This window comes from Nomascus leucogenys, chromosome 23, assembly GCF_006542625.1.
Source record: "Nomascus leucogenys isolate Asia chromosome 23, Asia_NLE_v1, whole genome shotgun sequence".
NCBI lineage: Eukaryota > Metazoa > Chordata > Mammalia > Primates > Hylobatidae > Nomascus > Nomascus leucogenys.
In genome coordinates, this window is record NC_044403.1 from 9,011,852 (window position 1) to 9,038,531 (window position 26,680).

General features: G+C 38.1%; 1 protein-coding gene and 1 pseudogene across 4 annotated transcripts in view; one reads left to right on the forward strand and one right to left on the reverse strand.

The window, feature by feature from the left end:
* LRMP (lymphoid restricted membrane protein) overlaps positions 1 to 26,680 on the reverse strand; it is a 152,652-nt gene that overhangs the window by 10,824 nt on the left and 115,148 nt on the right. For all 4 annotated transcript variants that reach the window (XM_030804496.1, XM_030804498.1, XM_030804497.1 and 1 more), the window contains 8 exons: positions 17,489 to 17,535; positions 17,317 to 17,381; positions 17,018 to 17,125; positions 13,263 to 13,333; positions 8,556 to 8,613; positions 7,057 to 7,120; positions 6,944 to 6,971; positions 6,538 to 6,678 (listed from right to left, as the gene is read on the reverse strand). In XM_030804496.1, coding sequence (XP_030660356.1) covers positions 6,538 to 6,678; positions 6,944 to 6,971; positions 7,057 to 7,120; positions 8,556 to 8,613; positions 13,263 to 13,333; positions 17,018 to 17,125; positions 17,317 to 17,381; positions 17,489 to 17,535 — 582 coding nt within the window. The remainder of the gene's footprint in view (positions 1 to 6,537; positions 6,679 to 6,943; positions 6,972 to 7,056; positions 7,121 to 8,555; positions 8,614 to 13,262; positions 13,334 to 17,017; positions 17,126 to 17,316; positions 17,382 to 17,488; positions 17,536 to 26,680) is intronic.
* On the forward strand, positions 247 to 4,230 carry LOC105738846 (annotated as a pseudogene).

Consider the following 26,680-nt stretch of genomic DNA (forward strand, 5'->3'; position numbering starts at 1 on the left):
AACACTGACTAAGTTGCAAATGTGGATGACATTCTAATCTCAATTATTTTGGTGGAGGATGAAAAGCAGCAGCAAAGGCCAATAATGAATGATACTGATATGTTATTATCTTTGTTGGGTACTGGGTAGATATATGCAGGTGATCACAAATCTTTTATGTCTATTCTTGATCCCTTTTTTCTTTACTTCCCAAATTTGCCACATCTTTCTTCTACAGCTAATAGGATGGGCTGCAATTAACTGGTAATGGTAAAGAGCTTATGCTTACAAAAGAGGCGAATGTATGAGGCGAATGTATGAGAATGTATGTAAGCGAATGTATGAGAAGCATAGGTTGGAATTTTAAGAAACGTAACCAAACATATTGGAATTAAAAATGTCTCTGACAACTATGCTTGTTCTTCCATGAATGATAAGGTATGATTGGGCTGGCTAGGTGAATATACATTCATTGCCTTATGAATTTTCCTCTCAATCCTGTGCCCTTTACACAATGTGATGCCCTTCCTAATGAACTTCCTTCTCAGCAGGGTACAGACAGGATTAAGTGAATAACAGATTTGGAAGCAGACATGACCCTGCTCATTACCTGTGTGATTGTGAGCAAATTTCTAAAACTTTCCCAAATCTAAAGCAACATGAATTATAAGAGATACCACGATTTTGTATATCTTTAAGAAAGAAAAGGCTGTCAATAAAACCATTAGGCACCACCGACTGTAAATTGCATCATAATTTTAGAAATGTTAAAAAAACATCAACCTTTCTGATTTGCTGTTTCCTCATCTGTCCGATGGGGACAATCACATATCCTCTCCAGAAATACTGTCATATGATAGGTAAGAGATGCCAACTGCTTGTTGCACATTTGGTGCTCAATGAAAGACAACCACTTTTGAAACAGACAGATATGTATAAGTTGTAGTTAGAGAGTTGCTAACCAACTAGAATGGCAATTGTCAGACATGCAGTTTCTTACGGTGGTTTAAACCATCACCTCCAGTTGGGAAGGAAAGAACAGATGTTAATTGTTAGCAAAACAGAGTATGGTCAACCAGGATTAAGCCATGAAGAAATAGAGAATCTGAACAGACCTATAACTAGTAAGAAGATTGAATCAGTAATCAAAAATCACCCAACAAAGAAAAATCCATGACTGAATGGCTTCACTGGGGAATTCTACCAAACATTTAAAGAACTAATGCCAGTCTTCATAAAACTCTTCCCAAAAATTGAAGAGGAATACTTCCAAGCTCATTCTATGAAGTCCACATTACCTTAATGCCAAAGCCAGAAAAAGACATTAAAGAAAAAAAACTACAGACCAATATCTCTGATAAATGTTAATGTCAACATTCTCAACAAAATACTAGTAGACTGAATTCAACAGCATATAAAAAGGATTATACATCATGTACAAGTAGGATTTATTTCTATAATGTTAGGGTGGTTTCACATGAAAATCAATCAATATACCACATTAACAAAAAGGAGGACAAAAACCATATGTTCATTTCAACTGATGCAGAAAAAGCATGTGATAAGATTGAACACACTTTTATGACTAAAAAACACAAAAACTAGGAATACTAACAAAAAGATGCAAAAAACCAACAGATTATTTTTACTATGTCACTGAAGTGCTAATTTAAAAAAGTAGAAATAGAAGAAAATGACCTTAACCTAATAAAAGTTATATATGAAAACCCCACTACAATTATACTCAGTGGTGAAAGACTGAAAGTTTATTCCTTTAAGGTCAGGAACAGAGCAAAGATGCCCACTATTATTCAACATAGTACTGGAATTTCTAGCCAGAACAATTAGGCAAAGAAAATAATGAAAAGTTATCCAAATCAGAAAGGAAGAAGTCAAATCATTTCTGTTTGTAGATGATATGATCTCATACATAGTAAACACTAAAAATTCCACCAAAAAAACTTGTTAGAACTAATATACACATTCAACAAAATTGTAGGGTACAAAACACAAAAAATTAGTTGTCTTTCTACACACTAACAATTTCCAAAAAGGAAATTATGAAAACAATTCCCTTTACAATACCATCAAAATGAATAAAATATTGAGGAATAAACCTAACAAACGAGATAAAAGAGATGTACACTGAAAACCACAAAACATTGCTGAAAAAAATTAAAGAAGACACAAATAAATGGAAAGACATCCTGTGTTCATGGGTTGGTAGACCTAATTTTGTTAAGATATCTACACTACCCAAAGTGATATACAGATTCAAGGGCATCTCTATCAAAATCCCAATGGCATTTTTTTTTTTGCAGAAATAGAAAAATTTATCCCAAAATTCATATGGAATCTAAAGGGACCCTAATAGCCAAAACACTTTTGAAAAAGAAAAAGTAGGAGGACTCACACTTCCTAGTTTTAAAACATATTACAATGCTACAATAATTAAAACAGTGTGGTACTGACATAAAAACAGACATATAGACCAATGGAATAGAATTAAAAGCCCAGAAATAAATGTATATGAAATGATCTTCAACCAGCGTGCCAAGAATCCACAATGAGGAAAGGATGGTCTCTTCAACAAAATATTGCTGAGAAAACTCGATATCCACATGCAAAAGAATGAAGTTGGACCCTTACATCATATATGAAAATTAACTCAAAATGGATTAAATACCTAAAAGTAAGACCCCAAACTAGAAAACTCCTAGAAGAAAACATAAGGGAAGAGCTTCAGGACATGGGTTTTGGCAATGATTTCTTGGATATAACACCAAGAGCACAGATAACAAAAGTGAAAATAGACAAATGGAACTACATCAGATTTAAAAGTCTTTATACATCAAAGGACCCAGTCAACAGAAAAGGCAATCTATAGAACGGGAGAAAATATTTTCAAACCATACAACTGATAAGGGGCTAATATCCACACTATATAAAGAACTCCTGCAACTCAACAATTAAAAATCCAAATAATTAAAAAACGGAAAGAGAGTGGCCTGATGGCCCTGCCACATTGAGTGCAGCCTCCCGGGCATGCAGGTCCATGATATTCAAAGAACATTTTGTGAAGAACACATTCTGTGAAATATAAAGCTGGTCAAAAGTGCAAGCCTACCAATGTGTTTGATTTTCCTAATAATTCTGCCATCTCAAGAATTGGCAGGCTTGGTGAAAATGAGAAAGATGAAGAACCTTATGAAACCGTTGATCCTCCTTTACACAGCTCATCTATGTATGCCAATGAAGAATTCTCCAAATATTGTGGATTATCTATCACTTCAACTCCTCCAGGAAAAGAAGCAAAAAGAAGCTCGAGCACTTCTGAAAATGAAGGAAGTGAAAACAAATCTGCAAAAATGAGTGCAAAAAGCCAGGAGGAAAACTCAAACTCATGAGCGATGAGTCTGAAAGCACTGAAGAAAGTGATGTGAAAAGAAAAGTTAAGTCAGTGGAGAAAATAAGGACCCAACAACACGAGGCTATTCCAACTACAGCATCTTCAGCCCTTTCAGAGAAACCAGCTGACTCAGTCACTTCCAAAAAGATAGGACCCATTAGTGCGCAGCCATCTGTTGAAAAAGACACACTGACAACAGAAAGTCAAGCAAAACCCAGAAAAAAGGGAATACATCTTATGGCAAAAGGAAGAAATCAAGAAGTGAAGCCACAGACTCAGATATTTCCAATACTGTGCACATTTGGTGTCTGGAAGGAGAGAAAACTAACGACATCACGGAATTGAATATTGTTTTGCCTGCATTTGCGAAAACCCTCGTCCAGTATAAACATAGAATAGAATCTAAAATTTGTAAGAAAGACATCAATAAATTTTATTTTAATAGTAAAGAAGAACTCAACAAAATGCTTAAAAAGTCCAGATATTGATAAATCTGAAAAAGAAGAATGCTAAGGTAATTTCAGATATCAAAAAGAAATGACAGTGTTTGACTGAAGTCCAGGATGAACTGCTTTGGTTAGAGCCACCAACTGAAACGACAACAAAATATTATGAACTTAAGGAGAGAACAGTCTTCCCTTAGGAATGCAGCTATTTCTTATCTAATTCAAAACAACTCCGTCGGAAGTATTCAGATGTTCAGGAGAAAGAACCAAACGTAAAGGAAACATATGATTCATCCAGCCTTCCAGGTGTTATTTAAAGCAGGAACACTTTTGGGAGCTGAAAACCATCTGTAAAATATCAACCATCAGTGAGAGAAGCTCCTCCACCAGGAATGAGAGACCAGTCTACTAAAATATGCCCGTAGAAACATTACTCTTATGCTACTATGTTACCTTCTGAAACTGTACTTTTTTTTTTTTTTTTTTTTTTTTTGAGATGCAGTCTTGCTCTGTCACCCAGGCTGGAGTGCAATGGCATGATCTCGCCTCACTGCAACCTCCACCTCCTGAGTTCAAGCGATTCTCCTGCCTCAGCCTCCCAAGTAGCTGAGATTACAGGTGTGTACCACTATGCCCAGTTAATTTTTTTTTTTTTTTGAGATGGAGTTTCACTCTTGTTGCCCAGGCTGGAGTGCACTGGTGTGATCTCGGCTGACTGCAACCTCCACCTCCCGGGTTCAAGTGATTCTCCTGCTTCAGCCTCCCAAGTAGCTGGGACTACAGGCGCCCGCCACCACACCTGGCTAATTTTTATATTTTTAGTAGAGATAGTGTTTCACCATGTTGGCCAGGCTGGTCTCAAACTCCTGACCTCAGGTGGTCTGCCTGCCTCAGCCTCCCAAAGTGCTGGGATTACAGGAGTGAGCCACTGCACCCAGCCCTGAAACTGTACTTTTGTAAATGAAATTTTTTTCCTGCAAAGAAAATAGAAAGGGACTTTAATAGACATTTTTCCAAACATGATATACAAATGGCCAGCAAGCACATGAAAAGATGCACGATATCATTATCCATTAGAGAAATACAAACCAAACCACAGTAAGATACCACCTCGCATCCATTAGGGTGGCTATCATAAAATCAAACAGAAAATAACAAGTGTTGGTCAAGATTTGGAGAAATTGGAACAGTGCACAGAAATTGTGCACTGTTGGTAACAATCTAAAATGATATAGCTGCTACGAAAAACAGTACAGTGGTTTCTAAAAAATTAAAAATATAATTACTATATTACCTAGCAAGCCCACTCCTGAGTCCAGATATAATCCAAAGAACTGTAAGCAAGGTCTCCAAGAGATATTTATACACCTATGTTTCTAACAGCACTATTCACAATAGCCAAGAAGTGGATGCAACCCAAATGCCCATCGATGAATGACTAGATAAGCAAAAATTGATAGGTACAAGAGAATTTTATTGAGCCTTAAAAAAAGAAGGAAATCCACTCACATGCTATAATATGGATAAGCCTTGAAGACATTATACTAAGTGAAATAAGCCAGTTACAAAAGACAAGTACTGTACGAATCCACTTACGCAAAGTCCCTAAAGTTGTCAAATTCATAGAGTCAGTAGGATAATGGTTACCAGGGGAAGGGGTAAGGAGGAAAAGGGAAATTAACAGGTACAGAGTTTCAAGATCTGTTTTGCAACAATGTAAATAAACTTACATTGAACTGTGCACTTGAAGATGTTCAAGATGATAAATTTTATGTTACATATTTTATCACAGTAAAAAATAACCATTCGTTTCCGTGGTTTCTCAATTTTAATGTCCTTCATCCAAAACTAAGCCTACTAATTTTCCCGCTCATCTCTAAATGTATGGTAACTTCACCATATGGAAGGATAATAGTAGTTGTTACACTCCTAGGCACCCCCCTTCTTCTCTCAGTACCCTACAGCAGGCTTGCCCATCATCTGCAAGACTGAATCAGTTACCATTCTCTTTCCTCAGTTAATCATAAATGGAAATAGACTCGATTCTCTTCTTTGAAGCTTAAAATTGATATTATTTCCTATTGCTCAGTTTTCTGCATGATTCCTTTTCTGCCTGAAAGTTGAAAATCCAGAGAAAAGGCAGATGACTCATGCAACCTACTTTAAAAAGACATTTTTCATTTTATAGCTGATACTCTCCTAGTAGTGAAACTTTTATTTCAGCCTGATCCTGCATTCTTACTTTCTATGATTCACATTTGGGTCAGGCAGAGCTTGGCACCTGGTACTGGTTTGGGTCATACAAGTAATTTCATATGTAATTATGGAAGTGTTATTAAAAATATGAACAAATGTTTTCTGTGGGTGTTTTTTGTTTTGTTTTTGAGACAGGGTCTCACTCTGTCACCCAAGCTGGTGTGCAATGGTGTGATTATAGCTCCCTGCAATCTCCAACTCCTGGGCTCAAATGATCCTCCTGCCTCAGCCTCCCAAGTAGCTGGGACTACAGGCACACACCACCACACCTGAATGATTTTTTTTTTTTGGTAGAGATGGGGTCCCACTATGTTGCCCAGGCTGATCTTGAACTCCTGGCCTCAAGTGATCCTCCTGCCTTGGCCTCCCAAAGTGCTGGGATTATAGGTGTGAGCCACTGTGCCTGGCTAGACCAAATGTTTATATCCCAAATGTTCTGATTCTCACCTCTAATAGTTTTAAACAGTTAGTGATTTCTTTCTTCAAATTTTCTTCTGCCAAGTCACGGGACCTCTCTTCAAGCTTCACTCTCTTCTCCAAGGTAAACCAGTCACACTTAAATCCCAAAGATAATCTGAGAAATTCTGCCTGTTGTCAAAATAATGTGAGGGTGAGGAGGAGGAGAGAAAACTGGATGTGGTCAGATGTTTCAGTTTAATACTGTTTTATACTGAGGCATTTCTTTCTCCCCCCAGCGACATAATGCTGACATGCACAGGGTTCGCCTGCACTGAGTCACAGCCAAGCCAAACAGACACGGAGCACATGAGAGCTTGTGCCAAGACATGAAGTGACTCTAGCAGGTGAGTCTGGAACACTTTCTTAAAAGGAAAAAAATTTGCTTTAAACTCACCTCCACCTCCTTCTCATTAGCAGAAGTGCTGTAGGATAAGACAAAACACATATTTAAACATAATCCAACAGAAAAATAAAGCATGTTAACATGCTACATGAAGAAGCACTTACTTCTCACTTTGTCTAAAGTTAACCGATTTCACAGTGGTTACAGGAAGAGGGGAAACCACAGAGTCTGTTAAAAGATAATAAAATATTATTTGGTTAAAAAGGCTTGACATGTAACAGCACATTTGATCTAATGTTATATCGCCACTAAACAAAAGTATTTCATTAAAATATGCCTGAGATGATAGCCAGCTAATAATGTGTGCACTTAAATTATAATGTTATGCTAAGCTATTGGGATCACAGTGCCATTAAAATCATTTGTTTATACCTCAGCATGTGAATAGTCTTTCAGACTTAAAGATGTCTCAGAATCAAGCAACAGCCCAATCTGTTCTCTTTGCATTTGCATGTTTGCTATACTTGATCCCATGGCTAAAAGCCTAAACCTCCTACTGGTATCCTGGTGATTCTTTGCATCAAGGCTTTATTAGCAGTAGCAGCAACAGTAGAAGTAATAATAATACTGGTAACAGTAACAGTGACAATGAACATGGCATCGACCATGGCTTTATTAGGTTGCCAATCCCAGAGCAAAGCATTTGACACATATGATTTTATGACAACTTTACCAAGGGCCATGTATTAGTTATTAAGAGCATTGGATTTAAAGTCAAACAAACTTAGTTTAAATCTGAGCTTTGTTTGAATCTTACAGTTATGTGATCTTGAACAAGTCACAAACTCATTAAGCCATCTAAGATAAGATTAATAAGATAAAGATATCATTTAAGATTGATTTTTTTATAATAGTAACTAACTTTTATGAGAACTTTGGTGCCAGACACTTTTCTAAGTGCTTCATACATATTAATTTATTCGATCCTCACAGCAAACCTTCTGTTGTAGAGACTTTTATTGTCCACATTTTACAGGCTAGGCAACCGAATCACAATTTACCACCTCACATAGTATTTGGAGGACTAAATAAAACTATGCACATGAAATTAGCCTAGTTCTCAGCATAGAATATATTCTCAATTAAGTGTACTTTTCTTCTTTTCATTTCCCTCTTGCAAATGAGAAAATTGAGACTTAAGGTTAAGTAACTTTCCAAGATCAATAGCTAGTCAGACATTGATCCCACGTAGAGTCTCTATGACTCCAAAGCCTGAACTCTATCCACTATTCCATCCCAGTGGAGGTAGGCTAAGGGGGAGAGCATATTAGAACTTACTCTGTAAACAGTGGCTTTAGTTTTAGATGGGATACTAAAAAAGAACTCAAAGTAGAGCATAGCATTTGCTACCAACATTCTCTTGGTTCTTGGTTCACAAGAGAGCACCAGTTATTACAAGTTTTCTGGGATCGAACAGTCAACGCAATGCAAATGTGGCTTTTCGAAAATGATACAAATGGAATCAATAATTGGTCCTACTGGCTGACCTTATCCAGAGATGCAGAATTTGTAAGTGGTATACCTTTATTCAGACAGATTTCACCCACAAAAGTATCAGCAGAGAACAGAAGTTCACATGGGGATTGAAAGACACATTCCTTACCTCCTGAAGCATGTTCTTTTTTATGTTCTTCTATTGTTTCTGGTTCCTCTTTGGCTTCCTAAAATCATAAGATTTTACTGCTGTATACAGAGTGGAAATACTTCATAACCAGTCATTTTCCCATTTCCTGTCCTCTCCTAAGCCTACTCTGACAAAAACACTCTATAACAGCAGTCCCCAACCTTTTTGGTACCAGGGACCAGTTTCCTGGAAGACAGTTTTTCCACGGGGGTGAGGTGAGGAGGAAATAGTTTCGGAAGGAAACTGTTCCACCTCACATCATCAGGCGTTATTCTCCTAAGGAACTTGCAATCTAGATGCCTCGCTTGCACAGTTCACATATGGTTCGTGGGAATCTAATGCCACCGCTGATTTGACAGGAGGCGGAGGTCAGGTGGTCATGTTCCCTGGCCTGCTGCTCACCTCCTGCTGTGTGGCCCAATTCCTAACAGCCTCGAATGGGTTCTGATCCCTGGCTCAGCGACTGGGGACCCCTGCTGTACAGTTTTTAATGCTGTTAAGAAGGAAATAAAATTGGCTGCAAGGGGGCTTCCAATCTAGTTGAAGCAAAAAGGGCGTAAATACATGAAAAGATGCAAACATGATGTGAATTACAACAATGCAAACTAGGATTAATTGCCAAATAAATGAGATAGATAAACAAGTGCTCTGAATAGGAACGAGATGGCGGGGCACCGTGGCTCACGCCTGTAATCTCAACACATTGGGAGGCTAAGGCAGGTGGATCACCTGAGGTCAGGAGTTCAAGACCAGCCTGGCCAACATGGCAAAACCCCGTCTCTACTAAAAATACAAAAATTAGCCAGAGGTGGTGGTGCGGGCCTATAATCCCAGCTACTGTGAAGGCTGAGGCAGGAGAATGACTTGAACTGGGGAGGCAGAGGTTGCAGTGAACCGAGATCATGTCACTGCACTCCAACCTAGGCAGCAGTGCAAGGCTCTGTCTCAACCAAAAAAAAAAAAAAAAAAAGGAAGGAGAGTGGCACCATGACACCATGACTTGAGTAGCATGGAATTTCTGCAGACAAGGAACATGCTGAAGTTTGATGAAGAGGTAGGACTGGATGGATAGATGAAGAGGTAAGGTGTGGGTGATATAGGGCTATCACATGGGGTTTTCTAGATAGGTTTTTTGGAGAAATTGTGACAAAGATGGCTGCTAAGACAGTGTTACGTTAGGCTTTTACCGCATATAGATATGTTTTAAGGTCACATAAGGAGTTGTGTGTGGCTGCTGTTGCCAGTTCTTCCTCCCGTTTCTGTTGCCAGTTCTTCCTCCCGTTTCTGATCAGTTAACTACTCTACCCCTTTACACAACACTCCAAGGCAAGTGTTCTCACCAGCTATCTGAACTCCCTATTGCCAAATCCAGTGGATAATTTTCAGTCTTTATCTTACTTGACCTTACTATAGCATCTAAAATGATCTATACATCCGTTCCTCTGGAAGATTTTTTCCCCTCGATTTCCCTCTTCTGGTGCCCCAGCCCTGCATCACTACAACAGCCCGTTCTCAGTCTCCTCTGCCTTCTCTAGTAGATATTGTTAGCCAGGATTCCATTATCCTCAATGTTCCCTTCCTTCCTGCCACAGTCCTTGGGAAATCTCATCCACACACTTGGATTTTTGCTGATAACTCACAAATATATGTCAGCTTTCAAAAACCGCACAGGTGAGTTTATGAATATGGATATGTAGCCATATATAAAAATCTCCTTACTATCAATGTCTCAGATCAGCCTGAAATTTGACTTGTCTCAAACTGATCTTATTTTACACCACAAATTCTACTCTCCTTCCTCCTTCCCTATTGTCATGTTATTCTATTCATTCGGTAGGTTAAGCCATAAGCCTGGGTATCTACCATTTCCCATACCCCTGACATGTCATCATCCTCTGTGAATTCTACCCCTAAATATTTCTCAAATTTATCTCTTTTTCTCCACCTTCACTAAATTCATGCTACCTTCATCTCATCGGAATTATTGCCATAGTATCCTAACCAGTCCCACAACTTTCAATGGCAAATTGATACATTATTTTAAAAACTGCCTTTATGTCTATATTTTTTTGAAATGAGAAGGAATTTTATTTTCTCAGAAGATTCTACTATAAAAGACTAAAGGACTTGAATTTTCTTCTGTTCATTTTTCACTAGGGGCAACTATTTTCAGCATATGTGCTAGCCAACACTATATCCCACCTATACAGCTGGCCCTCTGTATTTGTGGGTTTGCATCTATGGATTTAACTAGAAAAAATTATAGTTAGGCCTATAATGGTTGTGTCTGTACTGAACATACACAGATTTCCTTTCTTGTCATTATAACTATTTACATAGCATTTATACTGTATTATATATCATAAGTAGTCTAGAGATGATTTAAAGTATATAAGAGGATGTGTTAGTGATATGAGAGGGGGGCAGAGAAGTGCTGGATAGAGAAAGGCGGGGTCCCCGGTGAGGGCTCCACCCTCAGGCCTGTGCCCACAGACCTAAGTGAGAACAGGCACTCCTGTTTTTGTGTCTGAATGTTGTATTTTCCAAGACCACTCTGGCCTACCACGCCCCTCATCCTGTGCCAACATAAACCCGAGACCTTAGCGGGCACACAACACAAGCAGCTGAAGTGAGCACACAACTCTGGCAGACCAGCAGACTGGCAGACTGACAGTAGTGGAACGACACAGCAGAGAAAGAGAGAAGAGGGGGGATGTCTGGATGCCAAGAGGAGTTTAGCCTGGGGCAGTCAGAGAAGAATATGGCCTCTAGGCAGCCTGACTCCAGGGGAATACCACCTTCCCATTCCATACCACCTTCCCACTCCATCCCCCCTTCTGGCTCCCCATCCATCTCACTGAGAGCCACCTCCATCACTCAGTAAAACCTTGCACTCATCCTTCCAGCTCATGTGTGATCCGATTCTTTTGGGACACTGAGCGACAGCTCAGGATACAGAAAGCTGTCACACGGGCCCTCTGCCCTTGTGATAAGGCTGAGGGTCCGTTGAGCTAATTAACACACAAGCTGTCTGCAGATGGCAGATCTGAAAGAGCTTTGTAACACACACCCACTTGGACTTTGGGAATCACAGACACTGACCCCTAGATGCTGCCGGGGGGCAGAGCCCAAAAGCACTTGCCCTGGCCTCTGCACCTGCTGGTCTGCATGTTCCCCCTAGGGGTTTGAACTATGGGGTGACTAAGCAGGGGAGACACACCACTGCTGCACGTCCTGCAAGGGGAATCAGGGAACTCTCCTGTTTCATTAGGTTATATGCAAATACTATGCAATTTTTATATAAGAGATTTGAGCATTCTCTGATTTTGGTATCTGTGGGGTTCTTGGAATCAATCGCCTTTGGATAACAAAGGAAACGAATGACATCATGTCATTGTTCCAAATCACATATCCAATCATTTAACTATCTTCAGAATGAAATGCTGAAAAATTTTCATCTACTTTTTTGCCCCAAGTCTGTGCCATGGCCTCCTCTTAACTTGAGTTAGCTTGCATGGGTCTCTGTTTCTTGCAACCAAATTCTTAACTAGAACAATGCTTGTATATTGAGGAGAAAGAAACAATAATACACACACACACACACACACACACACACACCACACACACACACACACACACACACTCCTCCACGCATACAACAGAGGGACCAAGACATAAGCAAGACCCTTGAAGAATCATGAAATTAGACCCATAGTTACTCTTTAATGATTATTAATTCATAGAAGTGGAAATGAATCTTCTCTCTCTCTTTTTTTTTTTTTTCCTTTTTGAGACAGCGTCTTGCTCTGTTGCTCAGCTTGGAGTGCAGTGGCATGCTCATTGCTCACTGCAGCCTCAACCCCCTGGGCTCAAGCAGTCCATCTGCCTTGCCCTCCCATATAGCTGGGACAACACTCAAGCGCCACCATACCTGGCAGATTTGTTTTTATATTTTGTAGAAACAGGGTCTCCCTATGTTACCCAGGCTGGCCTTAAACTCTTAGGCTCAAGCAATCCTTCCGCCTCCATCTCCCAAAGTGCTGGGATTACAGGCATGAGCCACCACTCTAGGCCTAATGAATTTTCTCTTTAAGGAAGGAATTTAACTCTTTTCTCGAATCATTTTCAGCTCTCCTTATGTTTTATAGAGCTTTACCATGCAACTGTAAAACATTCAATGGCACTAACATGGTACTTCCTCCGTGACATGTTTTCTGGCCTGCCATCTCAAGCATTTTTCTTTCAAATCACTAAGCACGCTCTAATTATTCAGTAATTACCTGTTTCTTCACCTGATTAGAACATATCATTAGGATAGATCTCACCATTTTATTCAACTTCATTTATCAATGCATTCATTTATTTAAGCAGTCCTCTATTGAGAAATATTTAGCTTGTTTCCAATTGACTTTTGATGAATAAATGAGTGAGCGACTGAATGAATGAATGATAAATTAAGGTGCAGCTAGGAGATCCTAGCTCCGACCCTGTTGTGTGACTTTAGACAAGTCACAAAAACACTTTGGCCTCAACTACTTTGCCTATAAAATATTAATTAAATTATATGAACTTCACAATATTTTGAAAGGATAGATGAGATGATACTTTTAAGACTACTTTTTAAAGGGATAGTTCTACCACTGTAAGATATCACCACCTTTGTTGTGAACATACGTATTTCCTTACCAGATTTAATATGGTTTTATCCTTACTTGGAGAGTCTTGGAATGCAATATTATCATGAGCTGGACTCGTGCCTGTGAGAAACAGGAAACACACAAAACAGTTAGGGGCGCAGGAGCAAGTAAAAGAGGAGGAAACAGTGAGGGTGGCAATATGGGCTGACCAGTAACTGACAAAGGTCTTAACATATGAGACAAATTATGAACTACAAAAAATGTGTACGTGCCCATTGACTCAGAATTGGGATGGAGCAGCTAAGGCCATTGAAGATTTCTTGAAGTGAACATCTGTACAAGTGGCCTTCTAACAGGATTTTTTAAAAATCATTTTTTAGGCTGCTGCTGCTTTTTTTAATGGAACACATCACTGGTACAATAATAGAAAGTGGGGGGCGGAAGGATGAACAATTAGTAACTTAGTAGCTTTTTTAATAGCTTAACAGATTTTCTTTCAAAATTATATATGCAAGGCTGATAACAAAAAATATGATATCCTTCTAAAACATGGTACCTTTCTAAATTAAATGTCATGAAACCAAGAAGAAAAGATGCACTTTTAACTTGTGCCATTCCTTTTGGTAATTTCTGTTTATTTTTATGTACTTTATTTGTACTGAAATGTACCGGATAATTATTCTCCTGTTTACTCAGTCCATTGTCCTACATTTAGTTCAGTGCAGGCACAAAGGTCAGCAGATACAGACAGGTTTTGTTTATTCCTTTTTAAGAGAAAAGTATTTAAAGTGTGTATTATATTTGTAAAATTTATACGGAAATAAGAACAAAATGGTAAGCAATTTCTTCACAGCTATACAATTTCCTTATGAAAATTTTATTTTAGGTTTTTGTTTTGTTTTTTGTTTTTGTTTTTTGCTTTTTTTTTTTTTTTTTTTTTTGAGACAGGGTCTCACTCTGCCACCCAGGCTGGAGTGCAGTGGCGCAGTCTCAGCTCACTGCAACCTCCGCCTCCCAGGCTCAAGCGATCCTACCCCCTCAGCCTCCCAAGTGTCTGGGACTGCAGGCATGCACCACCATGCCCAGCTAATTTTTGTATTTTTTTGCAGAGAAAGGGTTTCACTATGTTGCCCAGGCTGGTCTTGAACTCCTGAGTTCAAGCAGTCCTGCTGCCTCAGCCTCCCAAAGTGCTGGGATTATAGGCATGAGCACCGTGCCTAGCCCTTACTTTAGTTTTTAAAAAATTTTAGGACAAGTAGTAGATTCATATGGTTCATAAATCAAAAAGCGTAAAAATGTTTTACAGTGAAAATCTTTCCTCCCATCCATGACTTCCAGAAATCCAGTTTATCTCCCTAGACACAATGTTATTAAATTTTGTCTAGCTTTCCAGGGATATTTTATGCATACATAAAAACTTTTCCTTTGAGACCAGCCTAGGAAACATAGGGAGACCCCAACTTCACAATTTTTTTTTTAATTAGTCGAACGTGGTAGCTTGCACCCACAGTCCCAGCTACTGAGAGACCTGGGAGGTTCCTCTGGTTCAAAAAGGAGGATCGCTTGAGCCCCGGAGTTTGAGGCTGCAGTGAGCTATCATTGTAACACTGTACTCCAGCCTGGGCAACAGAGTAAGACCAACCCCACGTGCACCAAAAACCAACTTTTTCTGTCCTTTTTTTCACAAAATTGTGTACATTATACATAACATTCCATACTTTTTTTCCCAAGAAACAGTAGTCCTTTTATGTTATTGTAAGAAAAAACTCTCATTTATGTTTTATGCCTGCATATTAGTATCCTATTACATGGATATGCCAAAATACAATCTTCTTTTGGTAGAAGTTCTAACTTGTTTCTAATATTTTGTTATTACAGACAATGCTGCAATATATAAGCATTTGCATATGTTATATGGGATGTGTGTACATATTATCTATAGGATAAATTCCTAGAAAATGAATAGTTGTGTCAGAGGATATACACATTCAACATTTTGATAGATATTAGAACATTTCTCTCCATATTACAGTAGTCCTCCCTTAACCAAGGTTTCACTTTCCATGGTTTCAGTTACCTGCTGTCAACCATGGTCTGAAAATATTACATAAAATTTTATATATATATATATAGTTTGAGACGGAGTCTCACTCTGTCACTCAGGCTAGAGTGCAGTGGCGCAATCTTGGCTCACTGCAAGCTCCGCCTCTCGGGTTCATGCCATTCTCCTGCCTCAGCCTCCCGAGTAGCTGGGACTACAGGTGCCCACCACCACGCCTGGCTAATTTTTTGGTATTTTTAGTAGAGACGGGGTTCCGCCGTATTAGGATGGTCTCGATCTTCTGACCTCATGATCCGCCTGCCTCGGCCTCCCAAAGTGCTGGGATTACAGGCATGAGCCACCATGCCCAGCCACAATAATGTATTTTGAGAGAGAGAGAGAGAGACCACATTCATATAAGTTTTATTACAATATATTGTCAAAATTGTTCTATTTTATTACTAGTTATTGTTGTAAATATCTAATTAACAAATTAAACTTATCGTAGGTATGTCTATATAGCCAAAACGTAGTGTATATAGGATTTGGCACTATCATTAGTTTTGGGAATCCACTGGCGGTCTTGGAATGTAGCCCCAGTGAATAAAAGGGGACTACTATATTTACAAAAAGTTACATTCCCTACAGCACTTTTCTTTTGTCCTTACAACTTTACCAACAGAGTGTAATCAAATTTGTGCATCTTTGTCTATATGATAGGTAACAAATGGAATCTTGGTGTATTTTTAATTAAAAGATTTACTTACTACACATAAGGTGGAGCATAAAGACATTCTGTAATTAATCCATGAAATGGATTCCATTTCTGCAATTTTGTGGCTATTCTATTTTAGCACCTATATCTCGAACTTAAATGTCGAGTTCAAACAATATAATGTATTTTCCTTGGCTGGTTGCTGTGGCTCACACCTGTAATCCCAACATTTTGGGAAGCCAAGGCGGGTGGATCACGAGGTCAGGAGATCGAGACCATCCTGGCTGACACGGTGAAACCCCGTCTCTACTAAAAATACAAAAAATTAGCCAGGCGTGGTGGCGGGCGCCTGTAGTCCCAGCTATTCGGGAGGCTGAGGCAGGAGAGAATGGTGTGAACCCGGGAGGTGGAGCTTGCAGTGAGCCTAGACCACGCCACTGCACTGCAGCCTGGGCGACAGAGGGAGACTCTGTCTCAACAAAAAAAAAAAAAAATGAATTTTCTTTATTATTTTTTTTATGAGAATTAGAGCCTATTCCTCCCATGAATGTCAGCTCACTGGGAATGGTCAAGAATAATTACATTGTTTTCAGAGTCAAGTAGCAGAAAAGGACCTAGGTTAGTTCTCTTGCCTCTGGGTAGACCATCGCTAATTGCTCCATCCTTCTAACCTGATAAATTTGAACTAGGATTCCAAGAATTTCCTAAGCAGGTGATGTCACTTCTGTGCTACAGTTGAAACCCAGTAAATTCCAGTCAATCTTTGCCATAGCAAATATTTGTCCCATTACAATATATCATAATGTTTGCTCTGGCTACAAAATCGAAAAAAATTGATACCATCCTTATGTGTGAAAGGCCATGGTTAGTTACCACTTGGATTTCTTTTCTGCAGACTATATCTTCAAAATTGTTTTATAAGAATTATTTTATAAAAAATTAATATTAAATAACATTATTGAGCTAGTCTGGATAGTTACTTCACTAGCTTATAGACTTGCTCAGTGTTTTAGAATGAAAATCATGCTTACACCTGTCAACATTTTACCTTGGGCCTCTATCATGGGAGAAGCTGATCCTGTATCCTCCTCTTTCTTACAGAGCGAGTTACTGTCAAGGTCACAAGAAGCCATATTCAGAATTTCTAATCCAGGATCTGTCAGCAGGAGAAACAAATGGTGTGAATACTATGCACATAATATTATAGTATAGTACATTTAACTATACTACGCAAAAAGAGTATTTGCCTATGTTCTTCTCATTTCACACCCCAGCAGGTCACAGAACAGCAGGCTGAAAGCTATAATACTAACAGTCTATTTTAATATTATTTCCAAATCCACTTACCACTTGAAGTTATAGTATTGTCTGTCGATGAAGTGTGTCTGGGTAATGGCAGTGAGGAATATTCCCTGCCAAAAAGATAGCAAACATGTTTTGGAATGTCAGGTCCAAATAATTCTCTTAAAACCAACTAAATATGCATACAAATTTACACACACAACACAAACAAGCAAACCTGGACTGCAGCAGGCTCTCAGAACACACGCGTTCAACACCATTCTCCTTAAGGAAAAAGAAAGGAGACGTAAGTTCAACAATTTGACATTTTCCATTCCAAAGAGGTTGTTTTAAGCAAACATTTTCATACAATTCTAAATGAACCCATATTTACTCTGCTCTTTTGGAAAGGATATGGGAATGGGATGGTATAGGGCAGATGGATATATACGCTTCCTCAAAGCTGTACTTACCCAAAAATCCAATATTAAGTATATTTACAAGTCTGATATTTAAAAAAAAAATCTGATCAAAATTTTGGGCAAAACAAATTCTAAACTCAAATGGCAGATAGGGTTTATTTCATATGCTTAAGTCAAGTTTTCTTTAAACAGAAAATTCTACAAGGGCATGAAACAACATTTCTATGTGTGGGAATGGCACTCAACCTAAAATTTCTGACCTGGTAATTTTAAAATTGCTCTTAGTTTTCTAGCTAGAAAAATCATGCATTTCAAACTTAATCTATATCTGAGAGATCTAAAGGATTACATCTAAGTCAGCATCTATTACTTGATGCTCAAAAAGATCTTAACAAAACTATACTCCCAGCCCGCCAGGGCAAGTGTTTGAAAGTTTCTATGAACCTCTTAATTTCTACAAGGAATTCCTATTTTGGGGGTAACTTTGGGGCATTAAAGTTGTACAACTTTCTTTTTCAAAAAATACAGTGAGAACATAGTTTTGTTTCTAATAGCAAGCTTTTCTAGTATATTAATTATTTGATTTAGTTTAGAAAAATAAATCAAAATTCAATAAATTAAAACTGAAATCATTCAGACGTATCGAAAACCTGCACAAAGTAAAAAGAAGCCATTTAGTTATTCCATAATCAAACAGAACTTATTAACTGTCACAACCAACAATAGGTTCCCCTGGGGGAATATTGCATATCACACACGGTATTTAGAATCAGTCCAAGAAAGTATCTCCCATAGTCACAGACAAGTAAAGTACAGGCTTACTAAGGGTTTGCTGAATTTGTATTTATCCAGTACAATGAGAGTAGCTTATATACGTTTAGCACGTTAAAATTTACGAGAGCCCTTTAATGTATCATCTCATTTAATTCTCCCAACAACCTTAGCAGATTTTAGCAAGAAAAGAGTTACTTATTACAGGTAATGAAATGAAGGCCAGTTAATAAGGTAATTTCCCAAGACCAGTCAGAATGGTGGAGTCAGCTTTCAAATACATATCGAACTAAATACAATGTCCTCTCCACTGTAAACAAAACCAACTTGGGCATACCCTCACCTAGGCTATTGGAGAGGAAAAGACTTCCCAATTATTGTCTTAGACTGGTAGATGATTTTAACATAGACTTGTAAGATGTTCACCTCAGATGTTTAGAAAAATCCACAATCAAACTTGCAAAGCAAGGATTTATACCTAATACTTCTGCATCAATGATGTTGGTCAACTTTTTCTCTTTTTTACTTCATTTTGTTTCTGCCTTACATGACTTTGGGTCAGATCATACATGACTGAAATCCCTCATGACACCAGTTTAATTTATTTCAACAAACTTTCATCCAAAGCCCACTTTGTGCTAGGAACAGTGACAAGGGCTAAAGATTATACACAAAAACACAGTTCTTATCCTGAAGAAGCCTGTAGGCCAAGCATGGAGAGAAATATATAATACAAATCCTACTCTATAATTTATAAGCAGCATGCCACAGAGGAAAGCAATATGTACAGGGCACAATTAACAGAGTGGGGATATCCGAATTCAATTTTAAAGAGAAATTGTACCTTAAATTGTAGTTATGTGATAATGGCCCTATTTTAAAATATTTAAATAAATTACATTAGTAATTTTTATATGTTTATTTAACTATACTATTATGTGTATATATATTTTATACGTAACATATATTTTATTACGTATAAAATACATATATATATATTTATATATATATATATATATATATATATATATATATATGAAATGAACAAGGCACGGTGGCACACGACTGTAATCTCAACACTTTGGAAGGCTGCAGTGGAAGGACTGTCTGTGGCCAGGAGTTTGAGAACAAGCTGAGCAACATGACAATACCCCATCTGTACTAAAAACTTAGCAGGGCACAGTGGTGTACACCTGTGATGGCAGCTACTTGGGAGGGTGAGATGGGAGGATTGCTTGAGCCCAGGTGGTTAAGGTTGCAGTGAGCTGTGATCATACCACTGCACCCCAGCCTGGGTAACAGGGCAAGACCCTGCTTTAAAAAAAAAACAAAAAGAAAGAAAATAAAAGAAAGGAAGCTATAAAAAATGGAGAAAATTAAAAATCCTTCAGTTTTATTGAGTGTAACACTTCATAAAAATCAAAAGAATTGATTTCTTAATAATAATAAAGTATAATATCCTAACATATAAAAACATTGTTACTATCTGTAGCATGAAATAACATTTCTTATTGCACTACAACTAAAAACACTATACGCTTGTCAGAAAAGCCTTCATTTTGTACCTGTCAAGATCATGGATATTCATATTTAAGAAATATGAAAGAGAATGCAGTTCTTATTTTCTATTCCATTATACCAGTTTCCAATTTGGGGAAAAGAGAGTACATCATTTCTGCAAACCTTTTCAAAAAGAGGTCTAATTATTATTTAAAGCCAAAGTAATAAATACAGTAAAAACACAGTTTGCCTCCATTATGTTACATATCAGTCTCATTTGCCCTAATGCTCTGTGTAAGGCCTTCTTTTGCCCTATACCTTAGATGTGAAACATTGTAGTTATAAGTCTTTCAATAAATACAAAATATTTATTGATTAAACAAATAATTATCTGATTTTGGAGAAATTGCCTATGTTTAGTAGCCACATATTACTACCTTGTTGTGGAACAGTAGCAAGGTAAGCAACTGGATGTTACTCTCAAAGCACTCATCTTTATAAAACTCAGTAATCAGAAAACAACCCAATATACAATATACCCCAATCCTAAGTTTTCACAAGTTTGGTCTAATGACAATTTTTTTTTTCTTCTTGTGAGAATAACTAGAGTAAAGAAGATTTTTTTTTTAATCTGATTTCAAATTTAGGACGACAGTTCATGAAAGTTGGAGATGAAACCCTCAAGGGGTTGGGGCAAACACTGTCCACATTTGGGCTCTTTTCTTCCAGCTTCTAAAGTCACCTCTATTTAAACCAGCAAACCAGGCCCACAGCAGAACATAACCAGCACGCGCCAACTGTGACACCTGGACAGATCATGAGAAAGATAATCTACTAGATATAATTTAAAATCAAGGAAAATAAAGAATAAGAAAAAGAAAGTTCAGATGAGAGATTCACTTACATGTAGAAGATTGGCTCAAGTCAATGAATCTAACACATGCCGATAGCACAGAGCAGGGAGAATGCTCTTTCTGTCCAAGCCATTCAAATATTAACCTGCATAACATCTACATGCAAAATCCAGGGTCCAGCCCATTTGCTTTTGACAGCAAGAGTCTAACGTAGGGTGGGGTAGCAAAGTACTCATGGAAAAAATGAAACAGATTCTCCCATGGGCTGGGTCAGCAAACACAGGAGACACACACACACACACACACACACAGCAATATTATTCCAATATTTACACTGAACAACATGAAGAACAAAAAATAACTTTTAAGATTAATTGACCTAATCTCCCAGGATTATTCTATTTTTGCTCCTTTATATGAAATACTAAACTACGGATTTTGTGATCAGAAACCTTCTACTAATAAACATTAATGGTTCCAATGTAATGTTTACTATTTGACCCATTTTAGATAACTGATAGTTAAATAAATTAACGTGATTTTCTGAGAACAAAAAAATAACTTAAAGAGTCTATATAGACTTACTTCTGACTTGACTCGGTGTCTGTTTAAATGTTCCAAAAAGAGGAAAACTGCTAAGTTGAATTTTAAAAGATTAGAACTACTGGAACCTAAACAAAGCTAAATTTGCTTATAGGTTTGCATTTATTTTTTCTCTTTCTAACTAAAGGTATACCACACCCTCAGATCTACAGGTTACACCCACCACTTTCAGGTTCATTTATAATATAGTTATCAGTCAACTTCTACATGTTCCAATTTTGCAACTGGCAATATTATTTATTCTCCAAGGTTATTAATGCTGCACCCACATACAACTTGGAAGAACAGGACAGACAATAGCCAGAAAATCTTCTGAGATATTTTTAAATTGATCCTGTTCTTGGCCTTAATAAATCACCTACTCCCAGTGATAGTATATCTTAGACAAAAACATGTAATAACATGAAGGATAACTCAAAGAGAGACAAGACACTTAATATTTGGTATATGTAATTTTTTTAACAGCCAAAAGAAAAACAGAGAAATTAATCTCCAAATCATTGGCTTGTTTCAAGATATCCTCTGGCCTTCACGCTGCTGATAATTCTGATTCTGGGTAATATGACCAGCTAATTTTCTTTTTGAGTGTTTACTATGATTCAGGTATTTTGCATATGTTACAGAGTATCTTGGTGGGGTCAGAGCTGAGACTGAAGTAAGATAGAAGGAAGAATCAATTTTGTTGTCATAGGACAGTGTGGACAACAAACCAAAAGAACTGCAGAGTCATGAGTCGTGAAACCAACTTCTTGGCCCCACAATTTCTCGAGAGGTTAAAAGTCTACATGGAAGCCACTAGTCGGTGAGGCCTGAAGAACATGGGGATGTATTTGGTATGCACCTCTGGAGATCACTGGAAATGTTGGGAAACGACTCCATGAAAGGAAAGGCCTTCTTAGTCATCAGCAAGTGTGGAAACAAGGCATTGAGAGGCAGTGTCTTGCCTCTACATATGACCTACTTGGTTTATTTCCATGGACAGGTTAGGCCAGAACTCAGTGATATAGATATGTGGAAATATATGTATATATGTAATATATTTGTGTGTGTTTATTTGAATCCTCAAAAGAACTATGAAAATCAATGTCTATTTCACAGGGGACACAGCAAATTCAGACAGGTGAGGCCATGTGTCCAAGTTCACACAGCTAATAAGTAATAAAGCCAGTCTTCGATCTAGGTGGGCTTCATTCTACAGCCTATGCTATGTGGCTAAAGATTCTAGAGCATTACTAGGAAAAATTTCAGATAAATACAAAAGTAGAACAAAGAATCTAACGAATCCTGGTATATCCATCATGCAGATTCAACAATTACCGACCTATGGCCAATCTTGTTGCAAACTCTCACCCTCTAAGCCTACACCTGCCTTGTTTTGAAGCAAATGCCAGACATCATAACATTTTATCCGTATGTATTTCAGAAGGAATCTCCAAAAGATAAGGACTGGAAATAATTTGTTTCCTTCTTTCCTAACTACACCAAAATATCCCAACTAAAGTAATTTATTGGGTTGATAAAGAAGTTCTTTTTTCCTCAAGAATGTCCCAAACAGGGCTCCAAATTATTTTACTTTGAGATGTTCTTTGTGAGACATTAATCTTGTTAGCGTTCTTTGCTCTCCCAAAGACCTGCTTATGAATAATGATGTTCACTTGTATATTGCACTGTGCCTTCTGGGAAAGATATTAGAAGACAGCTTCAGCTTCCTCTGTGAATATGGGGAAGGAACAGAAAGTAAATCTCAAGTTCTTAGGAGCACCAGCCGAAATAAATGAGTCAGAAAGCAGTAAGCTAATTGAGTGCTCACTCTCAGTGTTTTAAACAGACCTTGTAGTAAGTGCAACCTAAATAAATAGGCATTCAACAAATATTATTGGGCAGCTACCGTATGTAATCCTATGCATGGTGCTACATGCGCATTGGTTAATGGCCAGATAAGGGTACTGTCCAGCAATTTTATCACCTAATACACAAATAAATATAAGAAAATAAATAACTACAATGCAAACCAGCATACAGGTGACAAGAAATGGGGGGCACAGAGAGTTACAAGGGTCTCAAAGAAGGAAGTGAGCTTAGTTTTTTTCTGAGTTGGATCATTGAGAAACGAGGAAACAGGCCTGAAAACACGACTTTCCCAGAGTCACACAGAGGCCAACCCACAGATAAACCTCATCTCTCCACTCCTAATCCATTATGATTTCCACCTCAAGAAGGACTGGAGATGCTTGAATGTCAACATTTTATGCTACCACAAAAAAAGTTTTTATTGGTTTTTGAAATGGGCCCTGACAGTCTAATGGAATTTTGATAAATGGAAAAGCCTACATTGTTCTAGGCAAAGAAAACAGCACAAACAGGTTTGCGTGACATATTCTGACAATACAGGCTACCTGGTTTGGCTGACGTACAGGCACAACCATATACAAGAATAGGGAAATAAAGGTAAAAAGGTAGACTGCAACCGGTTTAGAGAGGGACTCGAACACCAGGTCAAGTTGTTTGTTATAAGGCTATAGAGATTGACAGAATCCATCATTTAGAGACAAGGAGTTAAGAAAACACCCATCGTTTGGGGGGTCCACTGGGATGATAAACATATGTTTATAAAATAATTTATACCTTATATTTTATTCTAATTCCCTGTACGTATTACCAATGACAATGCTTAGAAAAGCGTTTTCTAAGGAGAGCTTTCTATTTTCTTAAGAGACGATGTGAGTATAAAATGATGGTAGGTGGGGAGTTGCTCAAGGGACAAGGGGCGGAGGCAGAGAGTACAGTTACCAGGCTGTTGAGATTCTCCAGTGGAGCAGAAACCTGGAATGGGAAGGTTGAGAATTGGCGGGATCAGTCAGAAGGTGCAGCCAACAGACTAATTCCTGGGCTGTTGCAAACTACAGAAGACACAAGAAAATCTTCAGGGAACCTACAGGAGCATGTGACTGGAGGCTCGATTATGATGTCTGTTAGCACCTATTCCTTTTTTTTCTTTTTCTTTTTTTTTTTTTTTTTTGAGATGGAGTTTCGCTCTTGTCACCCAAGCTGGAGTGCAATGGCACAATCTCGGCTCACTCAATCTCCTCCTTCCGGATTCAAGTGATTCTCCTGCCTCAGCCCCCCAAGGAGCTGGTTTTACAGGTGCCTGCCACCATGCCTGGCTAATTTTTGTATTTTTTAGTAGAAATGGGGTTTCACTACATTGGCCAGGCTGGTCTCAAACTCCTGACCTCAGGTGATCCACCTGCCTCGGCCTCCCAAAGTGCTGGGATTACAGGCGTGTGCCACCGCGCCCAGCCCAGTTCCTATTTCTTAATGGGTTTGAAGATCATAGACAAAACCACACAGTCACATATCCTAATAAGAGTCAATGTGGAGGTCCTTTTAGATATAAAAGACAGTACATTTCTTAGCCAAAAAAAAATACTTTCAAAGTAATGCTAAGTGATTATGATTAAAATGTCTAAATTCAGGGTACTAAGAGTGGCCATGAAAAAGGCCTGTATCCTTTGAAGCTAGACAAATCTGAATTTTAATTCCAGGTTTGTTATTTATTAATTGAGTGATCATGGGCAAGTTATTTAACTCCCTCAACTTCAGTTGCCTCGTTTGTAAAAAGCAGAGAAGTGTGGAGAAGATTAATCACATGGCATATGGAAATGCTTTTGTACAAAGTTCCTGGCACACAACTGATATTTGTTTCTTCCTTCTTCTTAGTAAAATCAGTGCCAGATAAAAGGGAAATTACTAATAACCAAACATCCTGTAAGCTTCCAAGTTCAACTTCCTTTACTAAAACTTTATAAGAATTGCTAGGTAAGAGCAAAATATATTTAAAAAATTTTTCAATTTATTTTTATTTTTATTTTTTGAGATGGAGTCTTGTCCTGTTGCCCAGGCTGGAGTGCAGCGGCGTGACCTCGGCTCACTGCAACCTCTGCCTCCTGGGCTCAAGCAATTCTCCTGCATCAGCCTTCCAAGTAGCTGGGAGTATAGGTGCCCGCCACCTAATTTTTGTATTTTTAGTAGAGATGGGGTTTCAACATATTGGCCAGGTTGTTCTTGAGCTCCTGACCTCAAGTGATCCACCCACCTTGGCCTCTAGGTAAGAGCAAAATAGATTCATTTCCATTTTCTTAGCTGCTCAGACAGGTATTTATGAACAAAAACAATGCCATATACCCACTTAACAGGAAGAATAACAACTTGTACAATTCAATAGTAAAAAGAAATATAATCCCATCTTTAAAATGAACAAAGGATCTCAGTAGACATGTCTCCAAAGAAGTTATACAAATGGCCAACACATGAAAAGCTGTTCAACATTATTAATCATTAGAGAAATGCAAATCAAAAATACAATGAGGTATCACTTTGCATCCACAAAGATGGCTTTAATAAAAAATAGGCAAATATTTAGTGAGGATACAGAGAAACTAGAATCTTCATACATTGCTGTTGGAAATGTGAAAGGATATAGCCACCCTCGAAGTCTGTTTTGCAGTTCCTCAAAAACATTAAACATAGAGTTACCATATGATGCAGTAACTCTGCCACAGGAACACACCCAAAAGAATTAAAAACATGTTTACACAAAAATCAATACACTGATGCTCATAATAGCATCATTTGCAATAGCCAAAAAGTAAAAACAACTCAAATGCCCATCGGCTGATGAATGGAAAAACAAAATGTGGTGTGTATCTATACAGTGGAATATTATTGAGCCATAAAAATGAATGAAGTACTGATATCACGCTATGACATGGATGAATCTTGAGACCCTTATGCTGAGAACCTTGAGAACCTTAACTGAAAGAAGCTGGGCACAGGAGGCCGCATATTGTATGATTCCATTTATTCATGAGATGTCCAGAATAGGCAAATCTATAGGACAGAAAGTAGATTAGTGGTTGCCTCCAGCTGGGGGTTGGAGACAGGAGGAAATAGGGAGAGACTACCAAGGAGTACGCAGTTTATTTCTGGGGTGATCAAAGTATTCTAAAACCAATTGTGATGGTTGTACAACTCTGTGAATATACTGAAAGTCATTTCAGTGAATAACTTAAATTAGTGAATTGTCTGGTAGGTGAGTTATATCTCAATTAAAATGTAAAAGAAAGAAGAATGATGGACTGCCAGATCCTGAAACAGAACTGCCTGCTCCATTTGATTGAGAAGACCACAAGGCTCAGGCTGCAGACTGAGGAAGGCATTCCAACCACATCTCAATGATAGAGAGAGGGACCTAAGTGGCCTTCTCAGGTCACTTAGTAT